This window comes from Ictidomys tridecemlineatus, chromosome X, assembly GCF_052094955.1.
Source record: "Ictidomys tridecemlineatus isolate mIctTri1 chromosome X, mIctTri1.hap1, whole genome shotgun sequence".
Lineage (NCBI taxonomy): Eukaryota > Metazoa > Chordata > Mammalia > Rodentia > Sciuridae > Ictidomys > Ictidomys tridecemlineatus.
Window position 1 is genome coordinate 4,267,834 of NC_135493.1, and position 25,335 is coordinate 4,293,168.

Below are 25,335 nucleotides of genomic sequence, written 5' to 3' on the forward strand. Positions count from 1 at the left end.
CTCTGGTGTGGTAGAGAAGTGCTCTACCACGGAGTTACATCCCCAGATCTGTGTTTTCTTTTAATGGATTCCTAATGAGAGACACTTAGGTTATGAGGGCTCCACCCTCATAAATAAATTAATGTCATTATTATGAGTGGAAAATTTATAAAAAGATGAGTTTAGCTCCGTTTTGTTTTTCTCTTGTTCTCTCTCTCTCTCTCTCTCTCTCTCTCTCTCTCTCTCTCTCTCTCTCTCTCTCTCTCTCTCCCTCTTCTACTTTCTGACATGGTGTGACACAATATAAGGGCTCTTGCCAAATGTAGGCCCCTCAATCTTGGATTTTCTGGTCTCTAGACTCATGATCTAATATATTTCTGTTAATTTTTATAAATTACCCAGTTTGTGGCATTTTATTATAGTGGCACAAGTGAACTAAGACACTCATCTAAAATACCTTCAAAACAATATCTAGAATGGTGTTTGGCTAAACAACTGGGCACTAATGGCCTAGCCAAATTGACATATGAAATTAACTAATCACAGTATACGAGGGTCCTTTGGTGAATTGAAATTCTCAATGATACTTCAAATAAGTACACCTAATTAAGTGGAATTATTAAAATTTTGCCTCCATCATCTCCATAGAAAACAACATAGATGACTTAAATTTGCCTTCAGAAGTTCTCTGGAAGGTTCTTGGCTAGAGGTTCAATTACTTTCAAGGTTGAAGGATGGCTTGGGAGGCTATTGCCATCATTCCCCATCATCTCCACTACCTATCTTGTTTTGACACTGAAATAACCATATCCTGAAATAGCCATATCCTCAGTCTTCTGTCAGGTGTTCTTCAAAGGCAGCATTCTTCAAAGGCAGCATCAAGCTGTCCTGCACACAGAAATTGCTGTGCAGGAACCCCAGACTCCAGAGGATATACTTGCCTTACTCAGTAAATACTTCCCTAAATTCCCTGAAGATAAACTTCTTTAAGCAGCTATATTATTTAAGCAAGGGGCTGAGGAAAACTCATCTACAAAGGAGTGAGAACATTCAGAAACACATGGAGGTCCAGGAGATGAGATTACTGTGCAAGACAAGGAAAAAGCATATGTCATTTTTAGATCACCAAAGAGCACTGAATCTAAGCCACAGTAGTTCCTTTAGAACTTCCATTAGGCTCCACTTTCCAGGCCCAGGGTACTTAGGAAAGTGATTTCTCTGTGCCTCAGTTTCCTCTTTTGCCAAAGTGAATGTGGACAATGTTGGGTCCTTGAGCAGATTCACTTTATCAGCTCTTCCCCATCCTCCAGCTGCTGTGAGTATTGTCTGTTAGTCCTTCTTTAGAGGGCTGCCCTCTGTGAAATGGGAGTCATTTTGCTAGAGGGTTACACATACCCGCCACTCTCTTCCACCTTGGGCAGCTTGCAACCAGTGACTGACAAGGAACAACAAAACCCTGTTCAAAACAAAACCAATCATGTGGCAGATTCCTGTTCCATAGCTCTTCATAGGAGCAGGTTGAAGTAGGACTCCTGCTGCCACCATGTCCTGGGCCAGTTCCTTCTTCTGCTCCTCTGTTGTCTCATTCCTTCTCTCCTGAGAGCCCTTTAGTGCATCTCATGTCCTCAGTCCCTGAGTCTCTGTACCTAGGGAACTTGATCAAAAACAGACATTAGTTGTCAGTGGCTTTTGGAGCTGGATGAATCTGGAAAACCATTGGCTCAAATGCTGAACTGCACCTCAGGAAGGAAAGGTACATATTGGAGAAATACCTATTGTCAGGCAGTAGGAAAACAACCAAGGTCTCAGCTTGTTCCTTGTTCTTTCTACCATATATTAAGGGGCCTCATTTTGAATACAGTGCTAGAAATACTAATATCAATATAAAAATATGAAGTCCTAAGGAAGTTCTAATTCAAGGAAATAAAACTGCAAAAATGAATTAAAAATTCAGGATCTCTTATCTGTTTCAATTTCTTCCTTCCATCTTGTCCTTCTTTTCTCTCTCTCCTCCTCTTTCTGGTTCTGAGGATCATACCTAGGGCTTCAGGCAAGTGCTCTACCATTTGGATACATTCCCAGCCCCTGAATTTCTTGCCATTAACATAGTATTATTTTATGAGAACTTTAGTACTGTAGCATTTTTAATTTAATAGAAATAGAAACTTATGCATTCATTCACTTAAATGTTATTGAAGAATTACTATATGCCAGACACTTTATTAGATTCAGTGGATGTACACAGATTACTTGCTTTCAACTGGACAGAAATTGAACTTCAGGAAATCCAGCAGATTTGGTTTGAGACCCACCAAGACCCTTATCAATGATAGAAAGCCACTCTGGTTTTGGTATCAGGAATAGATGTTTTTCTTATAACCACCAATTTAATTTGTATCTTGGAGAACACTGAATTATGTAACCATTATCATCTGTGCTTTGCTGAAAGCTTCTGAGACAAATGTATGGCACACTGCTGTAAAGTCTGCAGAATCTTGAAGCCTGGATTCTAGCTGATTACCTCATCTATTTTCCTACTTTCATTTTCCTAATTAACTCATTTATTGCTATCTTGTTTGTAGTTTGTAAGTTGCCTAGAACTTTTCTCTTTAATTATTTTGAAGATTATATATAAAGAAGTAAAAGTCACAGCTACAGAGTCTCTTTTGTTTCCAAAATCAAGAAAAACCCTGTTCTAAGATACAGGATACTGAACTAATATATAGACTCTACAGAGAGCATGCTATTATTCAGCTTTCAGTTAATCATGTGTGCCAAATATAAAAATCATCTTATAAAAATTTATGATCAGTTTTGGAATGTTTTAAATTCAGGACACGGATGCTCATCAAGTTCCACAGCTTTCTTTGATTCTTTTGTGCTTTATGGGGTACTATAATAGATAATTGGTTTCTACTGCAAACCACAACTTCCTCCTCTCAAACATTCCACAAAGAAAAGATGATTAAAATGATTATGAAACCTAGTAGACTGTCAGTCAGGGCTCAATCATGGGAAAGAGGAGTGAGAACATGCATCCTTTCTGTGCTTGGCTTATCTCAATAGCCTCTAGTATCATCCATGTCGCCACAGATGATATCGCTATTCTATCCATTTTGTGGAACTATAATATCCCACTATGTATATATACCACATTTTTATTGGTGAATATTTATTATGCAGAATGCTGAGTTTTATTGTGGAATCTTGATACATATATATAACATAATTTGATTGATTTCATTCCCCAAGGCCTCCCCTTCCCTTCCCCTCTCCCATCTCCCTGGACTTCTTTTTCTACCTTACTGGTCTCCCTTCTACTTTCAAGATGTCTTTTTTCCCCACTAGCCTTCACATATGAGAGGAAACATACAATATTTCCCTTTCTAAGTCTGGCTCACTTTGCTTGGCCTGATGTTCTCCAGTTCTGTCTATTGTCCTGTAAATGACCTAACTTTGTTTTTTTATGGCTGAATAAAACTCCATCATATATGTATACCATATTTTCTTTACCCATTCATATGTTGATAGGCAACCGGGCTGGTTTCATAACTTGGCTATTGTGAATTGTGGTATGATAAACATAGGTATGTATATATCTATAATTCTTTTAGATAAATACCAAGGAGTGGTATAGCTAGTTCATATGGTAATTCTGTTTGTGGTTTTTGAAGAACCGCCATACTGATTTCCACAGTTGGCATATGTTTATAGCATAGTTGGCATAATTTGGTAGCAATCAAGATACTCTTCAGGAGGTATGGATAGACAAAACCGTGGTGTATCCTGATAATGAAATATTATTAGGCCCTAAAATGAAATGAGCTGTCTATCATGAAAGCACAGGGATAAATCTTACATGCATATTGGTAAGTGAAAGAAGCCAGTCTGAAAAGGATACATACTATATAATTCCAACTACATGACATGCTGGAAAATGCAAACTATAGAGACAGTTAAAAAATGACTTCCAAAAGTTTAGGGAAAGGTTGGCAACATGTTGATAATAAGGAAACTGTGAGGAAGGGGAATGGTATCGTGGGGTGGGGACTCTCTGTACTTTCTGCTCTGTTTTTCTGAAACTTAAAGTTGCTTTTAAAAAGGAATATTAGGGCTGGGGATGTGGCTCAAGCAGTGGCGTGCTCGCTTGGTATGCGTGCAGCCTGGGTTCGATCCTTAGCACCACATACAAAGATGTTGTGTCTGCCGAGAACTAAAAAATAAATATTAAAATTCTCTCTCTCTCTCTCTCTCTCTCTCTCTCTCTCTCTCTCTCTCTCTCTCTCTCTCTCCCTCCCTCTCTCCCTCTCTCTCACTCTTTCAAAAAAAAGGAATATTAATTTTCAAAAAGGCACCTGAGTTAATTTTGTGCACTTAGTCCAACACCAAGTGTTTAGAGATGACTGTTTTAGACAGTACCTACATATTGGTCAAATTTCATCCTTAGGAAGATGTCATCAAAATTGTCAGTGATCCTGAGTCACATTTGTTTTAGAAGCCTTGTTATATTATTGAGACTTTGGACAGAAATTTGGTTAAAATGTAGAGTTTTCTTTCTTTGTGTCTACACCTGTAGAAGCAGTGCTTGATAGGATCTTACAAAGGACATTCAATCATCAAGTGGAATGTGGATTGGAAACACAAAAACACCTTGATTACCTCCACGTGTCTTCCAGTCCTGGAAGTCTATGAGACTCTGTACCAGTTATCAATGTATTGCATTTTTCCAGCACTTGGCTTCTGCAGAGTATGGTTTCTCCAGCTCTCAGTTTCTACACCATGTAGCAGCCAGCAGTGCCTCCTGGCCAGCAGCAGATTCCCCTGACATCTCCTCTGACAGTCTCCAATGGTATGCCACCAGTGAGGCAGCTCTCTGTGAATATCCACCCCCCCACCCCCCCACCCCCCCACCCCCCCCACCCCCCCACCCCCCCCACCCCCGCCATCCCCAAGGTCAACTTTATTATGAGTTTCAAGAAGAGCACCTCCCTGTGGTTGGCTCTGTTCAGCACATCAGAGGGCAGATTTCCTACAATCCCATCATTACAGGTACCTAAGCAATTCACCTTCTAGCAAGCCACAGAATTCCAGCCCTTGGGCTTGGGGCTGGGAGAAAACTTCTCCTTACTCACTCTATCTCAGCCCCAGGGGTAGCAGCTTCTCCCTATATCTGCTATTGCTCTATTCTTTTGAGTTTTCTTTACTTCTTAATATTCAAATTCTTGTTACTCTAATCTTCTGTTAATACTTCTGATTAAACTGCTGTTCACATGACTATGTAGTTTCTATACCTTTTCTAAAAAATAAACTGGCACGTACTATTAATACCTATTTATGGAGTACATTATTATCATTCAAAGCATGTATATAATGTGTAATGATCAAATCAGATTAATTAGCATTTCCATCTCCTCAAATATAATTTTTCTGTGTAGGTAGCTTCACTCTCATGTCCATTGGACTCACTGTTCACAATAGCCAAGATATAGAATCAACCAAGATTTCCATCAACAGATGAATGAATAAAAAAATGTGGTAAACCTGTACAAAGGTCACCTCAAAATGTATCAAGGTGTGAGATCAGAAACTTAAACTGTTAGAAGAAAACATAGGGGAAACACTTCAAGATGTAGGTGCAGGAAATGACTTTCTGAATAGGACTCCAAAACACAGGAAATAATAGTAAGAATCAACAAATTGGATTGCATTAAATTAAGAAGCTCTGCACAGCAAAAGTAACAGTGAACAGAGTAAAGAGAGAGCCTACAGAATGGAGAAATTTTTTTGCCAGCTGCTCTTCTAACAGGATTAACATCCAGAATATATCAAGAACTCAAAAACTTAACATGAGAAAAAATAAACAAATATCCCAATCTGTAAATTGGCAAATAATCTGATCAGACACCTCTCAAAAGAAGTACAATTGGCCAATCATTATGTGAAAAAAAAGTTCAACATTTTAGCCAGCAGGAAAATTAAAATTATAAACTACATTTTGATTCCATCTCACCCCAGTCGAAATGACAATCATTATGAATACAAATAACAATTAATGCTGGTGAGGATGAGGGGGGAAAGGAACACTGTTACTAGGAATGTAAATCAGTACTTTCCCTAAACTTTTGGAAGTCATTTTTTAACTGTCTCTATAGTTTGCATTTTCCAGCATGTCATGTAGTTGGAATTATATAGTATGTATCCTTTTCAGACTGGCTTCTTTCACTTACCAATATGCATGTAAGATTTATCCCTGTGCTTTCATGATAGACAGCTCATTTCATTTTAGGGCCTAATAATATTTCATTATCAGGATAGACCACAGTTTTGTTTATCCATACCTCCTGAAGAGTATCTTGATTGCTACCAAATTATGCCAACTATACTATAAACATGTGCCAACTGTCAAACATTTGTGTGAAGGTTTTTGCCTGGGTGCAACTTTTAAATTTATTTGGGAAAATACCAAGGTGTGTGATTACTGATCATATGTGAAGGCTATATTTAGCTTTGTAAAAAACTGCCAAACTGCCTTCCAAAGTGGCTGTACCATTTTGCATTCCCACCAGCAATAAATGAGAGTTCCTGTTGTTCCCCATTCTCACCAGTTTGGTGTTGCTGGTGATTTGCATTTAGCCACTCTAATAGGTGTGCAGTGGTATCTTATTAATTTGAAATTTTGTGATGACATATGAAGTGCAGCATGTTGTCATGTGCATGTTTACCATCTGTATAGATATTTTTAGTGGGGTGTCTGCTCAAAACTTTTGCACATTTTAAAATCAGGTTGCTGGGGTTATAGATCACTTGGTGGAGTGCTTGCCTTGTATGCACAAGGCCCTGGGTTCAATCCCCAGCACCACCAAAAACCAAACAAATAAAAACAACAACAACAAAACCCCTTACAATCAGGTTGCTTTCTTTCTTTTTTTTTTTTTTTTTTTTGGACACAATATCTTTATTTGTATGTGGTGCTGAGGATCGAACCCGGGCCGCACGCATACCAGGCGAGCGCGCTACCGCTTGAGCCACATCCCCAGCCCAGGTTGCTTTCTTTTTATTGAGTTTTAAGAGTTCTTGGTATATTTTGCATAACAGGATCTCATCAGACATGTTTTGCAAAAATTTTTCTCCCAGTCTGTGGCTCATCTCATCATTCTCTTGAAAGTGTTTCAGAGAAACTTTTCATTTTAGTATGGTCTACCCTACCAATTTTTTCTTCCAAGGATTATACTTTTGGTGTTGTGTCTGAAAATTCTTTGCCAAATCCAAGGTCATCTAGGTTTTATTCTTCAAAGATAATATTCATATTGATTTTATAACCTGTAGCCAGTGATGCTCTAGGGGAACTTCTGATTATCAGCTCTTTGAAGGGAAAAAATCCCCCAATCTTTGTAGTGCTTTCTGATTTCTGTGGCATAAATCTCTCTACCCTGGATCAAGGTGCCACCTTGATACCACCAAGTACAGGACTGGGAAGGGATGCTCATAGTTGGCCCATTATTCCAGGTGTGCCATCTCCAGCAAACTGACTACCTGTGCCTGATAATTAAAGTAATTTGAAGGAAGTCCTGAAGTCTTTTTTCCCGCCCTTGGCTGTTTTTCTGTGAGCTATTCATTTTCTTCAGAAAACGGCTTGTGAGAATTTTTAGAACTCTGGGGAGAAGGTGTGATACTCCAGAAAGCATCTGGGGGCATCATAAGCCTGGTGCCAGAGGACTTTGAACTACTTGAGGTAAAGTAAATTTGGACTACATGCCAGAGCTCACTCCCTGGTAAGCACCACTTCTTAGGACATTTTAATCTTCTTCCCTCTCTGCTCTGGGCCAGTGCAAATTTCCTACAGCCTTTGATGTTGGACTGTAGTGGGAGATATGTTAACAACATTGATGTCATCAGACCTGGGCCTGTTCACATTCTGTATCCTCCTTCAGTTAGTTTCTGTGGGTGCTTTAACAAATTGCTGCAAACATACCAGCTTGGACAACATAGAGGTCAGGAGTTGGAACACAGGTCTCACTGGGCTAAAATGCAGGTATCTTCAGGACTGCATTTCTTCAGGGGACTATGGAGGAAAATCTGTCTCCTGTCCTTGATTGGCATCTGGAGGCTGCTGTGCCCTTTGGCCCACGGCCAGGAGAGTTGGCACATAGCAAGACTCTTGACACTGACTGTCCTTCTGCCTCCCTCTGTTACTACTTTCTCTTCTTCCAAGTTATAAAATCCCACTGATTCTTTTTTTCAATCTACATCTCTACTTGTCTGTATTCCAGATTCAGTCCCTCTGGTGTGGTCAAATACAGTAGCTTCAAACTGGCCTTTCTGTCCCCAGCCTTGTTGCTGTATGACAGGCCCCTTCCTACCTCTAGCTCATCTTTCCCAGGCCTGGACACATTGCAATCCAAGAGTACCAACTTCCTTTGTGTTCTACACACACTGCCTCCCCTTTAATGGACAGATGCTTCTGCTCATACTGTTTCTTTCTCTAGTGGTGGTTTCTTTGCTTTTCATTGTTGTTTTGCCATTCATACATCCCTAAATGAGAATGTAGTTCATTTTTGAACTTATAGGAATGCAATACTATTGAATATATTCTTTTTAAAATCTTTTTTGTTGTTGACATTAGACCTTTATTATTTATTTATATGTGGTGCTGAGAATTGAACCCAGTGCCTCACACATGCTAGGCAAGTACTCTACCACTGAGCCACAACCCCACCTGGACATATTATTTTGTGCCTTATTTTTTTGAATCAAATGCTTTTATTTGTGTTATGTATAGCTGTGGTTTAATGATTTTTCCTGGTTGTGCAGTATTCTATTGTGTGAATATACCACAATTTATCTGTTCCACTGTAGCTAGATATGTGCACTTTGTTGTTACCTATGACAAATATGGTACCATAAATATTTGTTTACATGTCTTTTAGTGCAGAGTTTCTCATTTCTCCAGGCCATCTCTATATTTAAGAGTAGAAATGCTAGATACTATGGTAGGTATGAACTTCAATTTTACCACATAATGTCAATTATTCTTCAAAGAACTGTATGAAGTTACTACTGGTGTACAATCTTGCCAATGCTTAGGACTGCCGACTTTTAAAAGGATAGCATGGGTGTGGGGTCATATCTTACTGTGGGTCCAATGTATATTTCCCTAATTACAGATGTGGCTGAATTCCTATTTCTCCTCTCTACAGAATCTTTATTGTTTTGTTCTATATACTTAAGGCATACATGATATTTTTGATACACACATAGGGAATGTTATTATACTCAAGCAAATTAGCATATTCCTCATCTCATAGTTACCTGTTTTTAAAAATACCTAAAATCTATTCCTTGATCAAAAATACAGAATACAATATTATTAATTATAGTCCTCTAGACATCTCCATCCTATAACTTTTTTGCTCTAATGTAGAGGGACATAAAGCTCCAGAACATCCCTGAGTTTTCACAGCCAGGGGTTTCCTTTACTCACTTGAAGTGGTTACTCAACACACATACACACATGATTAGTAACTTCTTTAAATTGACTAGACTTGAATGATCCTGCCAAAGTAACTAAACGATTTGTGTCCTGTGGTTCAAGTGTCTGTACTAGGTCAGCTGTCACCAGAATGCTTTTTCCTGAGGGCCTCTACTTCTAAAATAAAGATATACTGGGTCTTCCAGTGGATAGGAAATTCAATTGGCCACTTACCAGTCAAAAATGGACACAGTGGTTGCTAGTAAAAAGAGTGTATGAAATAGATCAGAAAATAAGATGGGAACCATGCACATTTCAAACACATACACAGTCACATTCCTCAAAATAGAGTGTTAGGTTTTAGTTAATGTATTTATTACAGCAGGTCTTTAGTCATTTTTTTTTGCCATGAAAATGTTTTCATGAAATTTCACAATATCCTTTAAGCCATTAGTATTAGCTTTCTTCTTTGTATGGAGTGACACTTTGTTAATTTATGAAATATTTACAGCGTTTACAAAAAGCAAGAGAATGTCTAATAAAATTGCTTATACTTACAAAATTCATACATTATACCACTATATTTGAGATGTCTTATTTGGTAGACCAATTAAGCTATGACATAAAATAATTTACAAAGATATATTTAATCTCTTAATTCATTGAAAACAAAACCATATTAGGTATAAATAGTCCTTTACAAATCATTGTAAAACTTATTGTTTTATCTCTAGCTTTAGCTTTTACAAATATACTTACTAAATGAATTAGTTCATATATCAAATAGAACTGTGCATTTAAAATTTTACTTAATACAATAAAACAAAACAAAACAAAAAACCTGAAAAAGCAAACTTCCCGGTACTTCAAGTAAAAATTTGTAGAACCAGTTTTTATGCACACTTGCGGGGAGGGAAACCCAACAACATTTAAACCAAAATACATAAACATAATACTTTGAAGAATACGCTCAACAAATGTACATCTGGGGCATTTATCTCAAAGAATGATGCTCTAGTAGTAGCTTATATATCCAAGATGGTGAACCTACATTTTGGCAGATAAGCTGCATTTACTAGAGCCACGTTTGCTGAAATATTCACCTAAAGCAGCAGAATGCACCTGGCATTCTTAAATAGAGTTCTATATAGGATTTTCCACAACTTGAAACCCATTTCAGAATTTTAGGCAAGCTCATGAAAGAATTTAGAAAATAGAACTGGCAAAGTAAAGGAAAAATCAAATCATATTTAATGGGTCCCACTAGTTTTTTAAATATAAAAATACACTTCTCCTGGAAATTAGGGGAAAACCTTTAATATTTCAAAATTTCAGAATAAGGAAAAACTCATCTACATAGCTATTTCTTCTTAATTCACCATTTATGATGATATAAAAGTTGGCAATTATTTAAACACCTTACTTTTGAATAATACTGCGGAAGCTGAGCTCAATTTGGTTTTGGCAGTATACCCATCTTTCATATTTGGATTCATTTTGGATAATCCAAAGCAACTATTCTAAGCAGTCTGAGGAAAATCCATTTCACAAATCTCTCTCTCTCTGACTGAAAATAATGTTGTCCCAATTAAGATACATATTGTATATGTATCTTATGTATCAAAAATACATATTGTATATGTAGCATTTCTATAAAGGTAAATTAAATTTAAATTTTATCTTTCAAAAACTGCTTTTTAAAGGTGTCAGCATTTTCCAGATTTTCCTCCTCTTGGCTTTCTTCTGATTGCCATGTAGACACTGTAGTTTCTTGTAATATGTATTCTAGAAGGCACATATTCAAGAGTTTAAGATAATGTTAGTTTAAGTTCTACCTGGAGGCAAATATTTAAATCTACTTTGTACAGATGCCCAAAATGAAAGTCAACTAATTCCTTTATTCAGAGCTCAAAGGCAGTGCCAGCAGTGTTCCCCCTCAGAAGTGAGTCTGCACATGGGACATCATTTGTGAAGGACTGGACGGTGATGTTGGGGGATCAGAAAGCTTGGCAGAATTGGCAAGCTGCAATTCCTCAAGCCGCTTTATGTAATCATCACGCAAGGCCAAGAGCTCCATGTAACGCTGCTCCACTGGATTCGGCTGCTGGAGAGAACCACACACATTAGTATGCATTAGGCTGGCTACAGCACAAAAACTCATCTGCCTATACATCTGCCACAGCCACTGCCTTCTGAAGAAACCCTTATCTCAAGGGTTAACATACATGTGTACTTGATTTAAATGCTGCACCATTCACACATGCCAACAAGTAAACCAGAATCCTAAAAACACCCAGCTATTCACCACCACCACCAAGAAATAACTAATATACATATCTCCTCACACATGCATTGCCATTTAAATAATATAAACTTGGACAAAGCTCTGGCCTGCCATGTTGCTTGTCCCAGACCCACTGTCCTCTTTTGTTCTGAATGATAACTATTCTTCTTGTATGTGGCCTGCCTTCTTGTGCTGGTTTGTGACACTTTTCCTCTAAGTAAGCATCTAGATATAAGGTGCAGCAGGCATTACTTTATACTTATCAAAGGTTACATCACTGGTATTACTGTGTATTTATCAATTAACATTCTGATCCAACATTGTTTTTTTTTTCTTCTTTTTTTTTTTTTTGGTGCTAGTGTTTGAACCCAGGGGTGCTTAGCCACTGAGCCACATCCCCAATTCCTTTTTTATATTTTAAATAGAGACAGGGTCTTGCTGAGTTGATTAGGGCCTCACTAAGTTGCTGAAGCTGACTTTGAACTCTTGATCCTCCTGCCTCAGCCTCCAGGGCTGCTGAGATTTCAGGTATGTGTCACCGCACCTGTGTTTTTTTAATTCAAACTTTATTGAGTCCCTTGGAAGGAATAAACCAGTAGATCTATCCCACTGCTATGCTAAGGATTATCAGTGATTTAGAGGGCTCTTCAGTAGTACACATGATGCACATAAACAATTGTTTTTCTAAGGAATCTTTCTAGGTGTGGGATTGATGAGAAATAGAGTATGGTCTCCTCAACTTCATTGCCATCAAGTGGGGATATTACTTCTTCCTTTTGTGAGTGATGCCTGGCAGTTCGTATAGCTCAGTTTCCCCATCAGAACTTGGGAGCATAAGATTATTTTTTTGCCAACATGGGGACCAGAGCATGGTGTGTCATGATAGTCGAGGGGGTTTGCCTTGCTCTTGCTCCACTATCTTTCCACTTGCTTATTGCCTGTGTTAATACATGGCTGAAAGCAACAGCTCTGATGCTCCCCAGCAAAGCTGTGAATCCAGTTTGTCTCTTACCAGCTATGTACCTTAACATTCTGTGTGCTGTCGACCTACCTATAATATGGGGATTAAAAATAGTATGGTCTTCCAGCATTGTTGTGAGAGTAAAGTCAGTTAAATACAGTCTGTTTTGCTACATTTTCTTTAGTGAGCAAATAGGGGATCATGCTCATATAAAGGCAGAAGTCATGCTGAAGCATAATTTTATTCTCCCCAGCCTGAGCATTTTTTAAACTTTTGTTCTGAGCTATAAATCACACACAACGCACAAATCTTAAAATGTTCAGCACAATGAATTTTTATACAAGTATATACTTAGGTAATCAGTGTCTAGGTCAAGGTATACAACAGAAAAGCTTCCCACAAAGTTAATGTTTTCAAGCAATTGGAAGCAAGCTTTATAGAAGGCTTGAGCAACATAAGAACACATTAAGAAAAAGCCCCCAAAGTCTCTCAAGTATCTTTCTTTAGCATGTGTATTGGCTTCAAGAATTGCCCTACATTCCAATGCACTGAACTTTGTGCTGAAGCTGTGAGCACCAATGAGAAATCTGTGAAAGTCATGCAGTGACAAAGAAGGCTAAGGAGAGCAGTCTCTAGGAACAACATGCCTGCTCCAGGCCCTGCATACAGAGAAGCAAGCTTGGGCCTTGGGGGCTTAAGACTGCTATTAGTGTCCTGTAGCTGCCCTAACAAATTGATACAAATGTGAGAGCCTTAAAACAACAGAAATTGAGTCTATCATTGTTTTACAGGGCAGAAACCAAAAAATCAAGGTGTCAGCAGGGCCACGTGCCCTCTGGAGGATCTTCGGGGAGAATCCTTCCCTGTCTAATCCAGCTTATGATAGCTCCGGGGCTCATGAGAGCATCCCTATTGTTTCTGCCTCTGTCTTCTCGTGGCCTTCTCCCCTCTGTGTCTGTGTCTCAAATCTTCCCCTCTTTGTCTTATGAGAACATCATCACTGGATATAGCCCCCATGCTAAATCAAGGATGGATCTCACTTTGAGATTCTAAACTTAGTTATAACTGTAAGTACCCTAGCTCAAATAATTTCACGTTCATAGTTTCCTAGTGGATATATCTATTTTAGGGTGAGGCGCCATTCAATCCACTACTGACCGCCAAAGAGTGGATCCACTCAGACTAGGTGCAAATGTAACTGCACCCACATTTCTATTGGAATTTTTACCTCCATTAGTGCTCTGATTACAAAGGTCCAGAGATTTGCAGAGGTCTCCTCCTCCTAATCCTATTCTTCTCATAATCACTGCTATTTTTAGTCAGAGACTTTGCAATGTGAGGTTTTTCAGAAATGCATATATGGCCTTAGAGTAAGAATGTTTGGTGTAGCATGCAACACCCAGTAAATGCTGCTCATTAATATCCCTTGCCCACATTACTGTGTCCAATTGAGGTCCAGGTACTTGGATCAGTAAACTAAGTTTGTTTCATGGCATTTATCTTCCAGCAGGGGGAGACAGACAAGCAACAAACATAACAATCCTGTGAATTATTAGAGAGACAATGTTTGATGGCAATCAATACTAGGCATGAGGCGATAGATAATCAATACTAGGGAAAAGTAGAGCAGAATAATAGAGTGGGGAATGGGTGAGCCACTAGTTACACACTAAATTGGGTGTACAGAGTGAGTCACACTGAAGACAAAGATGACTTTGGGGGGAAAGTCTTGGAAGAGATGAAGGAGGGAGCCAAGTATATATTGGAGTGTCTGAGGAAGAGCAGGAGCCAGTGTACCTGAAGCATACTGTGAGAGAAAGAGCTCTTGTTGAGGAGGCTAGGAGATCAGAGAGGGACAATGAGGGTTACATAAGGCCCCAGTAGCCACTGTAAGGACTTTGGCCTTGACTTTAGGTGAGGTAAGCAGCTACCTGGCCAGTTTTGAATAGAATAATGGTATAGTCTGAAGTCTGCTTTACAAGGACTGCTTTGGCTGCCACTTTGAGGAGAGTCAAAGGAAGCAAGGGTAGCCTCAGGGAGTGCAGCTAGCTGCTAGAAGCCTACTGCCACCGTGTGGCCACACCAGGGTGTTGTTTAGACTCCCAAAGGGCTCTCCTGACAGATTGGACCTGGGGTGTGAGAAAGAAAAGGAGTCAAGGATAATCCTAAGGTTTCTGGCTAGAACAACTAGGATGGATGGAATTGCTCTCAAATGAAATGGGGAAGATAGGAGGAGGAGATCTTAGGGCAGGGCTTCAGGAGCTCTGGATTGTAGTTTTTGCAGTCCCAATACCATTTACTGAATGAATACTCTGTCCTTTCCTCTGTGTGCTACGATGCAACTTTTTTACTCTACCAAGTCACCACATCCACATGGGTATGTTTCTGGGCATAATTTTATTCCATATAAATCTTGATGTATAGTAGGACAAGTTCTTAATTTTCTCCCAAATTGTCTCAGTTATATTATTAAAGCCTCCCCTTTTCATATGAATTTAGAGTCAGTTTGAGGATTAGAATTAGTTTGTGACAAGTAATTAGATAAAAAAAAGAAATCAGCAGTAACGGTCATTTTTGCAGATGATATGACTGTATAATTAGAAAACCTGAGAGTAATCAGAAAAACTATTAGAAATAAAAAGATAATTCAGTCAAGTAATGGGTACAAAAGGTGTGGATGCCATTAGCCTAGAGATAAACAAAAACAACTTAAAGGACATAACAATTTAAAGACAGGTGACTTTAAGTATTACACTTCAATTTTCTTTTTGGTACAAGAGATTGAACCCAGGGGCACTAGACCGATGAACCACATACATCCTCAGCCTTATTTTGTATTTTATTTAGAGACAGGGTCTTGCTGAGTTGCTTAGGGCCTTGGTAAATTCCTGAGGCTGGGGCTGGGGCTGCGGCTGGGGCTGGGGCTATAGCTCAGTGCCAGAGCACTTTGCTTAGCATATGTGAAGCACTGGGTTCGATCCTTAGCACCACATAAATATAAACAAATAAAGTAAGATATTCTGTCTATCTACAAAAACAAAAAAAAATTAAAGCTGGGGATGTGGCTCAGTGGTTAAGCACCCTTGGGTTCAATCCCCAGCACCAAAATAATAATAATAAAGTCATTTAAAAAAAAAGAGGGGCTGAGGCTGGGGATGTAGCTCAGTCGGTAGAGTGCTTGCCTCACATGCACAAGGTCCTTGGTTCAATCCCCAGCACCACACACACAAAAAAAATTGCTGAAGCTGGCTTTGAACTTGCAATCCTTCTGCCTCAGCCTCCCAAGCTACTGGGATTACAGGCATGTGCCACCACGCCTGACTACGCCTCAACTTTTGACCTGGAAAATGAGTTATGAAGCAAAGTGTGCCAACTCAGCATGGTAAAGAAGACAGGCCATCAGCTAGTTATGGAAGTATTTTTAGGCTTCAAAATTTTTTCATTTTCTTTTTGAAGTCCATATGCCTTTTAACTTTCTAACTGAATTATTATTTTAGTATTTTCTAACTGAAAATACTATATAGGTCAGTCTATTAATATCTGACTGCTCCTGTTCTCATCCTTTAGTTACCACTACAAAATTTGAATGCGTCCAGTGGAACCCTGATTAACAGCTACATACAATGCAGTCATTCCTAAAGTACAGTATGAGGCTCCATTGGAGCTTAAATTCCAGGTTTATGTGACAAACTTTTACTTTTGCCATGAATAATTTTCTCATATCAAAAGTATCAAATCTTCTTATTGATAGCTCATCAAATGGAAGCACTGGGCTTTCCATAAGCTCTGCTGAGTTGCATGCACAGCAAGGGTTGGTGGATTTTGCTTTTAAAGACATAATAACCCTGTCTTTGTCAAAGTTAACAGCTAGGGAAAGGCTCTATATTATTTTGTGTCTTTTCAATGCTGATAGTACACCATTGTGCTGTGACTATTTTAGGTGTCCACTAATTATTGGTATACCTTCTGGGTCACACAATCAAATAATGATTTAATTTTCAAGTGCTTAAGTACGTTCTTATATGTTTATATTATATAATTTCAAAAGTCATGTAATTTTACTTTGATCTATTTCTGTATGTAATAATGTTCTACATAAGCAGATCTTTAAGAAAATCTGATGTTCTTAATTGATACCTCTATTATCAAATTCATCCTTGTGCATTATAATCATCAGCTTATGTTACTGGCTACCCCCGCTAACCTGAGGGTGTTCTTGGGGGCAGGGACCACCTCTTCCTAATCTCTGTATTACCACAGTGCCTGACACATAGGAATATTCCATACTGGGTAGATGAAAATATATATATACGTGCCTGAGAACATCAAGATGTATGTAGGATACTTCACATTCAGAAAATTACATAGAGGGGACATTTTCATTTTTGAGTAAATGTCAATGGAACATAATATAAAGCAATGATTGTCTCTAAGTAAAAACCTCTATCAGATAACATGAGCAATTCTAGCTGGCCCAGTTCCATTTTACTAAACCCTATGAAATAAAGGGGATGAATATATTATAGAAATTCTTCTAATGATATGCCTTCAAAGTTGATCTTTCAGAAAGAGGAAAAAAATAGCACCCAAAAACCAAACTTGACTTGTCATAAAATTATCATCATTACCTTTCTGTAGTGAGAAATGAATTGCTCTAAATTTCTTGAATTTCAAGAATTTTTCCAAGTACAAATAGATCAAAGAAGACTCTGTACAGAAACTGCCAATACTTTGTAACTGCCAATAATTTTTTAAAAAGCCATGACAAATATAGAAAAGGCTTATTTTATAGGACAAACACAGTGCTCATTGATTTAAAAAAGTAATAGGAAAGGAACATGTTCTCTGAACCAGCAGTTAGAACCCTGGAAAAAATTCCCATTTACCCTTTATTTGATATTCTAAACTCCAGAGCTACTGCTAAGTAAATTCCCTCAATGTACTTCTCAAATCCCAGACCAAACAAGTCAATGTTCTCAAGCCCTGGAAACTGTCACTTTTCAAAAGTATACACATTTCAACCATCACCAAATTGCAAAAGCCTTTCATGCAGTGGCAGAGAACTTGAAACAAGGGTGCGTCTCCCCAGTGAGAAGGGAGAGCACAGGCTGGCATGTGGCTAGTGTTTGAGTGGAATGAGCAACCTGAGAGACATGGCAGTCACTGGCCAGCTCCTAGCAGGGTTAAAGATTGTGCTTGTGCTAGGCTGCACTGGAGAACAGGTAGTGGACCATTCTAACCCCAAGAAAAAGTGCAGACCTTTACCAAGAGCCATCACAAACACTGAGTATTTATAATGCTTAGAACAAATCAGTAAGTGAAGGTATTTCTGAGCCTCTACAAACAGGCTTTTTTTTTTCCCTGTGGATTTGGGATGGAGTGGGAGAAAGGAAAGCCTAAATAAATGTCTTTAATAAAATACACAGCATTTCCCTTCAAACATCCTTATTTCTATTTTATGATTGACAAATGGCCAGCTGAATTTCCTATCCACTGGCAGACCCAGTATCTTTATTTTAGAAGTAGAGGCCCTCAGGAAAAAGCACTCTGGTGACAGCTGACCTAGTACAGACACTTGAACCACAGGACACAAAAAGTTTTGTTACTTTGATAGGATCATTCAAGTCTAGTCAATTTAAAGAAGTTTCTAATCGTGTGTGTGTGTGTGTGTGTGTGTGTGTGTTGAGTAACCACTTCAAGTGAGTAAAGAAAACCCCTGGCTGTGAAAACTCAGGGATGTTCTGGAGCTTTATATTGCCTTACATCAGAGCAAAAAAGTTACAACATTCACATCGGCAGAGGAATTTAATTGCAACATCCATGGTTTAGTAATTATATACAAATTAAACTGTATTTAAAAGCAAGTGTTTTTTCCCTTCATAATTATAACATCATTTAATCTCAGAAGTAAACATTTGGTTTCTAAGTCTATCTTTTAATAGTGCTACTTCACTTACTTGTTGCTTGATTCTGGGGTTCCATCTAATGTAGTAATTTACCCAGAGTTCCAAGTGACGCATGCTGGCAACTGGATATAAAACTCGATTGATTTCTTTTGTGTAGAAGGGGTTTTTGAATTTTTCTTTATTGACGTTGATTAGTGACCATAAAGAAACTGTTCTTTCTGTAACTTTCTAGAAGAGAGAGAAAGCAGACAGCCTAAGTAAACACGCACACAATCACAGAAACCATTTTGTAGCCCATGACAATCCAGTTCAGCATCAACTTGAATCGCACATTTACATTATCCCCATAATAGCCCAAAAAGGTCAAGGGCCAGTGAGTGCTCACAGCCACTTACAGACATTTGCATACATAATGGCCTGGCTTGAGAGCCACTATTTCTGCCAGAAGACAGGGGTGCAGGATGCTGCACCATTAAATGCAATTCACTGACCTAAGAAGACTATTCCTGGCTAGGTAAAACATTTATGAACAGATGGGCAGTACACTCTTTTTAATTCAGTGAAAATAAAAATAATCCTAAAATCCCACTGGCTTTTAAAATTTTTGTGTTTGTTAGAACTACAAAATCTTAACCTGTGTCTACTTGACAGCAGGCATTTAGACATTAAGTCATTTTATTATAATCAATCATCCAAATGCTTAATCCACATCATATTGACATGCAGACATTTGAAAACATCTGGATAACTGACCACAATGTCTTCACTTTTTAACTTGGTATTCATTATCTTATAAAAATTCTCATATTTTCATTGTTTTTTATAGCTTTTTACCAAAATTTGACCATCAGTTTGGGGACACAATGAAGCTGGCAAATTAAATATTTAAGAATTAAAATTACCATCAGTGAATTTTTAAACAGTTTTTAGTAATGACTTCAAATAAGGGAGAATAAATAAACTAAACCTAAAAACTAAAAAGAACACCCCTAAAATAAGTGACTAAAGGTTCCTTGGTATAGGTATTTCATTAATATGAATGATAATAATGATAGCATCACTTTGCCTTCTTCTGAATCTACCTAAAACTTCAATTGCATGTTTCTGGTACCAAAATGTATATTGCTTTGTGTTTATTTGAATTTTGTTTTTATTTTTATATATGCACATAGCTTAAAAAGCCATATACGGGCTGGAGATATAGCTCAGTTGGTAGAGTGCTTGCCTCCCATGCACAAGGCCCTGGGTTCAATCCCCAGCACCCCCACACACGTAGTTTGACAGTGTTGATATAAATAAAAGTCTCACACATTTATGTAGAAGCAATTATATTTTTCTCAGCTTTATTAAGGTATACTTGGCAAATATAAATTGTTTCTACTTAGGTTATGCAATTTATATATGATTTTTAATTTTTTTTTTTTTTTTTAAAGAGAGAGTGAGAGACAGAGGGGGACAGAGAGAGAGAGAGAATTTAAAATTCATTTATTTATTTTTTCTTAGTTCTTGGCGGACACAACATCTTTGTTGGTATGTGGTGCTGCTGAGGATCGAACCCGGGCCGCACGCATGCTAGGCGAGCGCGCTACCGCTTGAGCCACATCCCCAGCCCGATTTTTAATTTTTTAATATTTAATTTTTTGTCATAGTTGGACACAATACCTTTATTTATTTATTTTTATATGGTGGTGAAGATTGAATCCAGGGCCTCACATATGCTAGGTGAGCAATGTACTGCTGAGCCACAACCCCAGCCCCTTGATTTTTAATTTTTTAAATTTATATTTTTGAGAGAGGATTTCACTATGTTGCCCAGACTGGCCCTGAACTCCTAGACTCAAGCAATCTGTCTGAGCCTCCCAAACTACTGGGACTACAGGTATGCACCAACTTTCCCAGCCAACATAATATTTTGATTTGTGCACATTGTGAAATAATCACCACAATCAAGCTAATTACATATAGGTCACCTAACACAGTTACCATTTTTCTGTGATGAAAACACTTGAGATCTACCTTATTAACCAATTTCAAGTCTATAATATGCCATTATTAACTCTAGTTACCAAGCTGCACATTAGGTCTCTAGTACTACTCATCTCTTAACTGAAGGTTTACACCTTTTGAACAATATCTCCTCTTCTCCCCTACCCACCTTGAGCCCTTGGTAATTATCCTTCCATTCTCTGTTACTATGGGTTCAACATTTGTTTAGATTCCATACAGAAAAAAGATCATACAGTATTTTTTTTTCTGTGCCTGGTTTATTTCACCCCAGCATAATGTCCTCCAGTTTCATTCATGTTATTGCAAATGGTAGGATTTCATTCTGTTTTATGGCTGAATAGTATTCCATTGTGTATATGTACCACATTTTCGTCATCCATTCATCCATTGATGGATACTGAGGTTGTTTCCATTTCTTGGCTATTAGGAATCGTGGTGCCTGAACACGGGAATACAGATGTCTTTGACATATTAATTTAATTTATTTTCAATATATACTTCATAATGGGATTTCTGGATTATACAGTAGTTCTATTTTTACTTTTTAAAAAAATTAATCTTTACATTTTAACTGACACATAAAATTGTACATATTTATGGGGTTCCATGTGATGTCTTGATATACATGTATAATATATCACCCTTGAGACCCCTCTGCCTTTTTCTATTTAGGCCTATTGTTATTGTGGAGTGCATACATTTCAGTTGCTTCCAGAGAAATAGTATAGTATGGGAGGCACTCTTGCAGCTGTGTGTATCCAAGAATATTTCTGTTCTACCTTCAAATTTTGTTGACAGTTTGGTAGCTATAGAAAGCTAGGTTTAAGCCACTTTCTTTTAGAATTCTGAATGCAATGCTCTATGCGGTTTCTAACTTCCAATACTGCTGTTGAATAATCCAAAGTCTTCCTGATTTCTGTTTCTTTGCAAACACAGGTTGAGTATCACTTATCCAAAATGCCTGGGACTGGATTTATTTTGGATTTAGGATTTGTTCCAGATTTTTGGAATATTTGCATATACATACTAAGGTACGTTTTAGAGATGGGATCCAAGTCTAAACATGAAATTCATTATGTTTCTTATATACCAAATACACAAAAATTAAAATTAATTTTATACAATATTTTAATGTGCCCATGTTTTGACTATGGCCAGTTACATGAAAATAGATATGAAATTTTCCATTTGGGTCATGTAAGTGTTCCAAAACTGTTTAGAGTTTGAAGCTTTCACACTTTAGATTAGAGAAGCTCAACCCATAACTCATTCATTTTGTCTGAGAGAAAAGCTGTGGGATCTTTGTCCTTGGTGATCAGAAATGTCACTAAGATGTGCGTTAGTATAGGTTTCTTTTCATCCACCCTGTTTGGCACTTGGTGAGCCTTTAAAATGACTTATCTATTTCAATTCTTTGAAATAGTCTTAAATTATTATTTAAGTTAAACTTTCTTCTCTCTGGATTTCCTATTTTCTCTTTTTCCCCTGTTTTTCCTATTATTTGGATATTGGACCTTCAAGACTAATCTTTTTTTTTTTTTCCATTTCTTTTCTATTTTTCCTGTTTTTATTCCCTATTTTCTGAGATTTTTTTTTCAACTTCCTTTTCTACCTCTTCTTGGTTTTTCATTTCTGTTGATACCATGGCTTTTTTGTTTTGTTTTGTTTTTTGTGGGGGTGTTAACTAGGGATTGAACCTGGGGTTGCTTAACCACTGAGCCACATTCCCAACTCTTTTTATTCTTTATTTTGAGACAGGGTCTCATTAAGTTGCTCAGGGCCTTGCTAAGTCGCTGAGATGGTTCTTGAATTTACAGTCCTCCTGCCTCAGCTTCTCAAGTTGCTAGTGTTATAGGCATGCCTCACCATGCCTGGATGGTATCATGTTTTTAATTTCAAAGTTCTTTTCTGATCTCTAAATGTTGTTTCCAGATACTATCTCCTTATTTTCTGATGTTAATATTTTTCTTATTCTTCTGAGGATATCAGATAGTAGCTTCTTCTCTGTCTCCCTTCCTCTGTTATTTTTTCCAAGTTGTTTTTCTGAGAAAACTTAGTTTTCCCAGAGATAATTTTTTTAAACTGACGTAAAATTCACATACCATAAAACATTTTAAAACTATAGAATTCAGTGGCTTTTAGTTCATTCACAATGTCATGCAGCTATCACCTCTATCAATTTCCAAAACATTTTCCCATTTACACAAATGGAAAGCCCATACCCATGAAACAGGCACTCCCTATGCTCCCCTGCCTCTAGCCACTGGCAACTAATGTGCTTTCTGTCCCTATGGGTTTATCTAGTCTGGAAATTCCACACACATGGAATTGTATTTTATGTAATCTTTTGCATCAGGTTTCTTTTTCTTAGAACAATGATTTCAAGGTCCATCCTAATTGTGATATGAATATTTCCTTCACTTTTATGGCTGAATAATATTATAATAATATTATCATATGGATAGACCACATTTTGTTTTATTCATTCATCCTGACAGATATTTGGGCTGTTAACATTCTATTGTAAATAAATACATGTGTAGTTTTGGTTTCAACCCCTATTTTCAGTTCCTTAGAATATATACCTAGGAGCGAAATTACTGGGTCAGATGATAATTCTGTATTTCCCTTTTTGAGGAATCACCAGTTTCTCATAACAGCTGTAGCATTTTCCATCCCAGTTAGCAATTTAGGAGGGATCCATTGTCTCACCATCCTCACCAACAGAGATGGCTCTTTGGTGCTCCCATCTGAATGATGAAGACCTGGTTCCAGAACACTGGGAGGGAGTGAGGGAAAAGAAGTGGAGCTATCACAGTGCAGCACCTCTTCAAGCACCCTCTCTTGGCAGGAAACCTCTGCCAGAGTCCTTAGTTCCAGAGAGGAATGGAGGGAATTTGTGTAGCTTATTCTAAACGGCTCTTCAAGGTATCTTCCTCCTTCACCCCAGATACTTACCTGGTAGAGTTCAACCTGGAGTTGTCCAGGGTTCATGCAATTCAAAGTGGCTTGGTTCTTGGCTTCTCTACTGTTGGTGTGAGATCTTGGTTTTCTGAAGCTAAATTATTAATCACTTATCTATGGGCTTTCCAGCTTTTAAAATTTGTTGCTAAGTCTCTTTCTTTCCCCTATTATTACAAGGTTTATGACCTTTATAATACCATTCATTTCACCAACATTATCATGGATTTTGGGAGGGAAAACCTGCATGGCTTTAAAGTCATTCCTACTTTTTGTGGGCAAAGTCAGCATCTCACAAACTCTCATATTCTTCTTGATATATGGCACACTAGATACATCTTGGCAAACCTTTACAGAGAGATTAGCATTTTTACTCACCTGTCTTTCTCGAGCAGATTCACAGTTGAATAGGAAAGTACCAAATCGGCAACTGTACAGATGATCCAAAATTGTAATCAAAAACTGCTCATTGAATTCAAAAGCTGTAGGGAACTAGACAAAAACAAATAAGCAAGCAAGGCATGAATGGCTGAGACTAATATTTTATAGAACCAAAAAGACCTATGGTAGGAAGGACCAAATGCTGCCACACTGTAGGGTTCTGAGAAGGACAGCAGGGCCTGCACTTTACACAGAACTGAGAAATTTCAATATGCATCAAGTAAAGGGAGAAGATGAAAAGCTGTCAAGAGTTTCATTTTCTGGATTTTACTTGAATTCTTTAAGGCATTACACATTAGCAGACATGCCTACATCTAAATGCCCATATAGAATGATTATCAAAGACAGTTACATTGATCTTCCACTAGCAGAGATAATGCAGATAAAATTTAAACTTGAAAACTTTATTATGGGGGATTCCAGACATATGAATAGTAGTCACAATAATAAAATGAACTCCTGCATAGGCATCACTTGGATTCAACAATTATTCACACATGGCTGATTTTATTTCACCTTTATCTTGTCCTGCATATTTTGGGGGTAAAACCCAGATATTATATAACACAATATTCAATTTAAACATTAAGTTGACTGTGTTTTAATCTCACATATTCCTTACCTGTTTTGACATCTGCCATACACAATCAATAAACTGAAGAAAAATAGGAGATCGGTCAGCATCAGCGTGGTTTTTATCACCATGACCTATTCTCTGAAACGAATTGGTGAAGATGACTTGTTTAATTCATGGGTATAAAACTGAGAAAGCATATAAGCCACAAAATCTGACTATACAATTCAGCAATCTTCCTTCTAAATGCCAAGTTTATCATAGTTAATAGTATATATTTCTGTGAAAATATAGATAAATAATAGAAGGTTTTGTAATAATGGAAATTAGATATATAAACTATAAAATACCACTAAAATTGGTGAAACATCATAATCCTATGTTATTACTACAATTATTCTATATAACTACAGTTTTGTAGGAGTTGTGGACAGCTATAGATAGAACACAAGACTGGATTACCCTGAGCAGTGTGGTACAAGACATCTAACATAGTTATTTCTGTCATAAAGGGATTAAGTTCAAAGTTTCAAGGCTTGAAATCATATCCCAAACCTGTGATCATTAGAATTAAAACTTCTTTTGCTCTTAAAGATGAAATCAGCAACTTCACAATGCATTCACTTGTTAAATCACAATGTTTTCTACTTGAAGATGTTATTCATACATTCATACTACTGATAAAATGTGGCTGAAGGTTAGGAATGGTGGCACATGCCTGTAATCCCAGTGGCTCAGGATGCTGAGGCAGGG

The 25,335-nt window shown here is 37.7% G+C and overlaps 1 protein-coding gene and 1 non-coding gene across 8 annotated transcripts in view; one reads left to right on the forward strand and one right to left on the reverse strand.

Moving 5' to 3' along the window:
• Positions 1-9,801: 9,801 nt before the first annotated feature.
• Mtm1 (myotubularin 1) overlaps positions 9,802-25,335 on the reverse strand; it is a 98,646-nt gene continuing 83,112 nt past the window's right edge. For 6 of the 7 annotated variants that reach the window (XM_078034148.1, XM_078034149.1, XM_078034145.1 and 3 more), the window contains 4 exons: positions 24,631-24,723; positions 23,946-24,059; positions 18,651-18,827; positions 9,802-11,552 (listed from right to left, as the gene is read on the reverse strand). In XM_078034148.1, coding sequence (XP_077890274.1) covers positions 11,385-11,552; positions 18,651-18,827; positions 23,946-24,059; positions 24,631-24,723 — 552 coding nt within the window. In that variant the 3' untranslated portion in view covers positions 9,802-11,384. The remainder of the gene's footprint in view (positions 11,553-18,650; positions 18,828-23,945; positions 24,060-24,630; positions 24,724-25,335) is intronic. The other variant, XM_078034146.1, reaches the window with a different exon arrangement.
• Trnag-ccc (transfer RNA glycine (anticodon CCC)) lies at positions 19,794-19,866 on the forward strand. Its single transcript has one exon. It is a non-coding gene; the product is annotated as a tRNA-Gly (tRNA).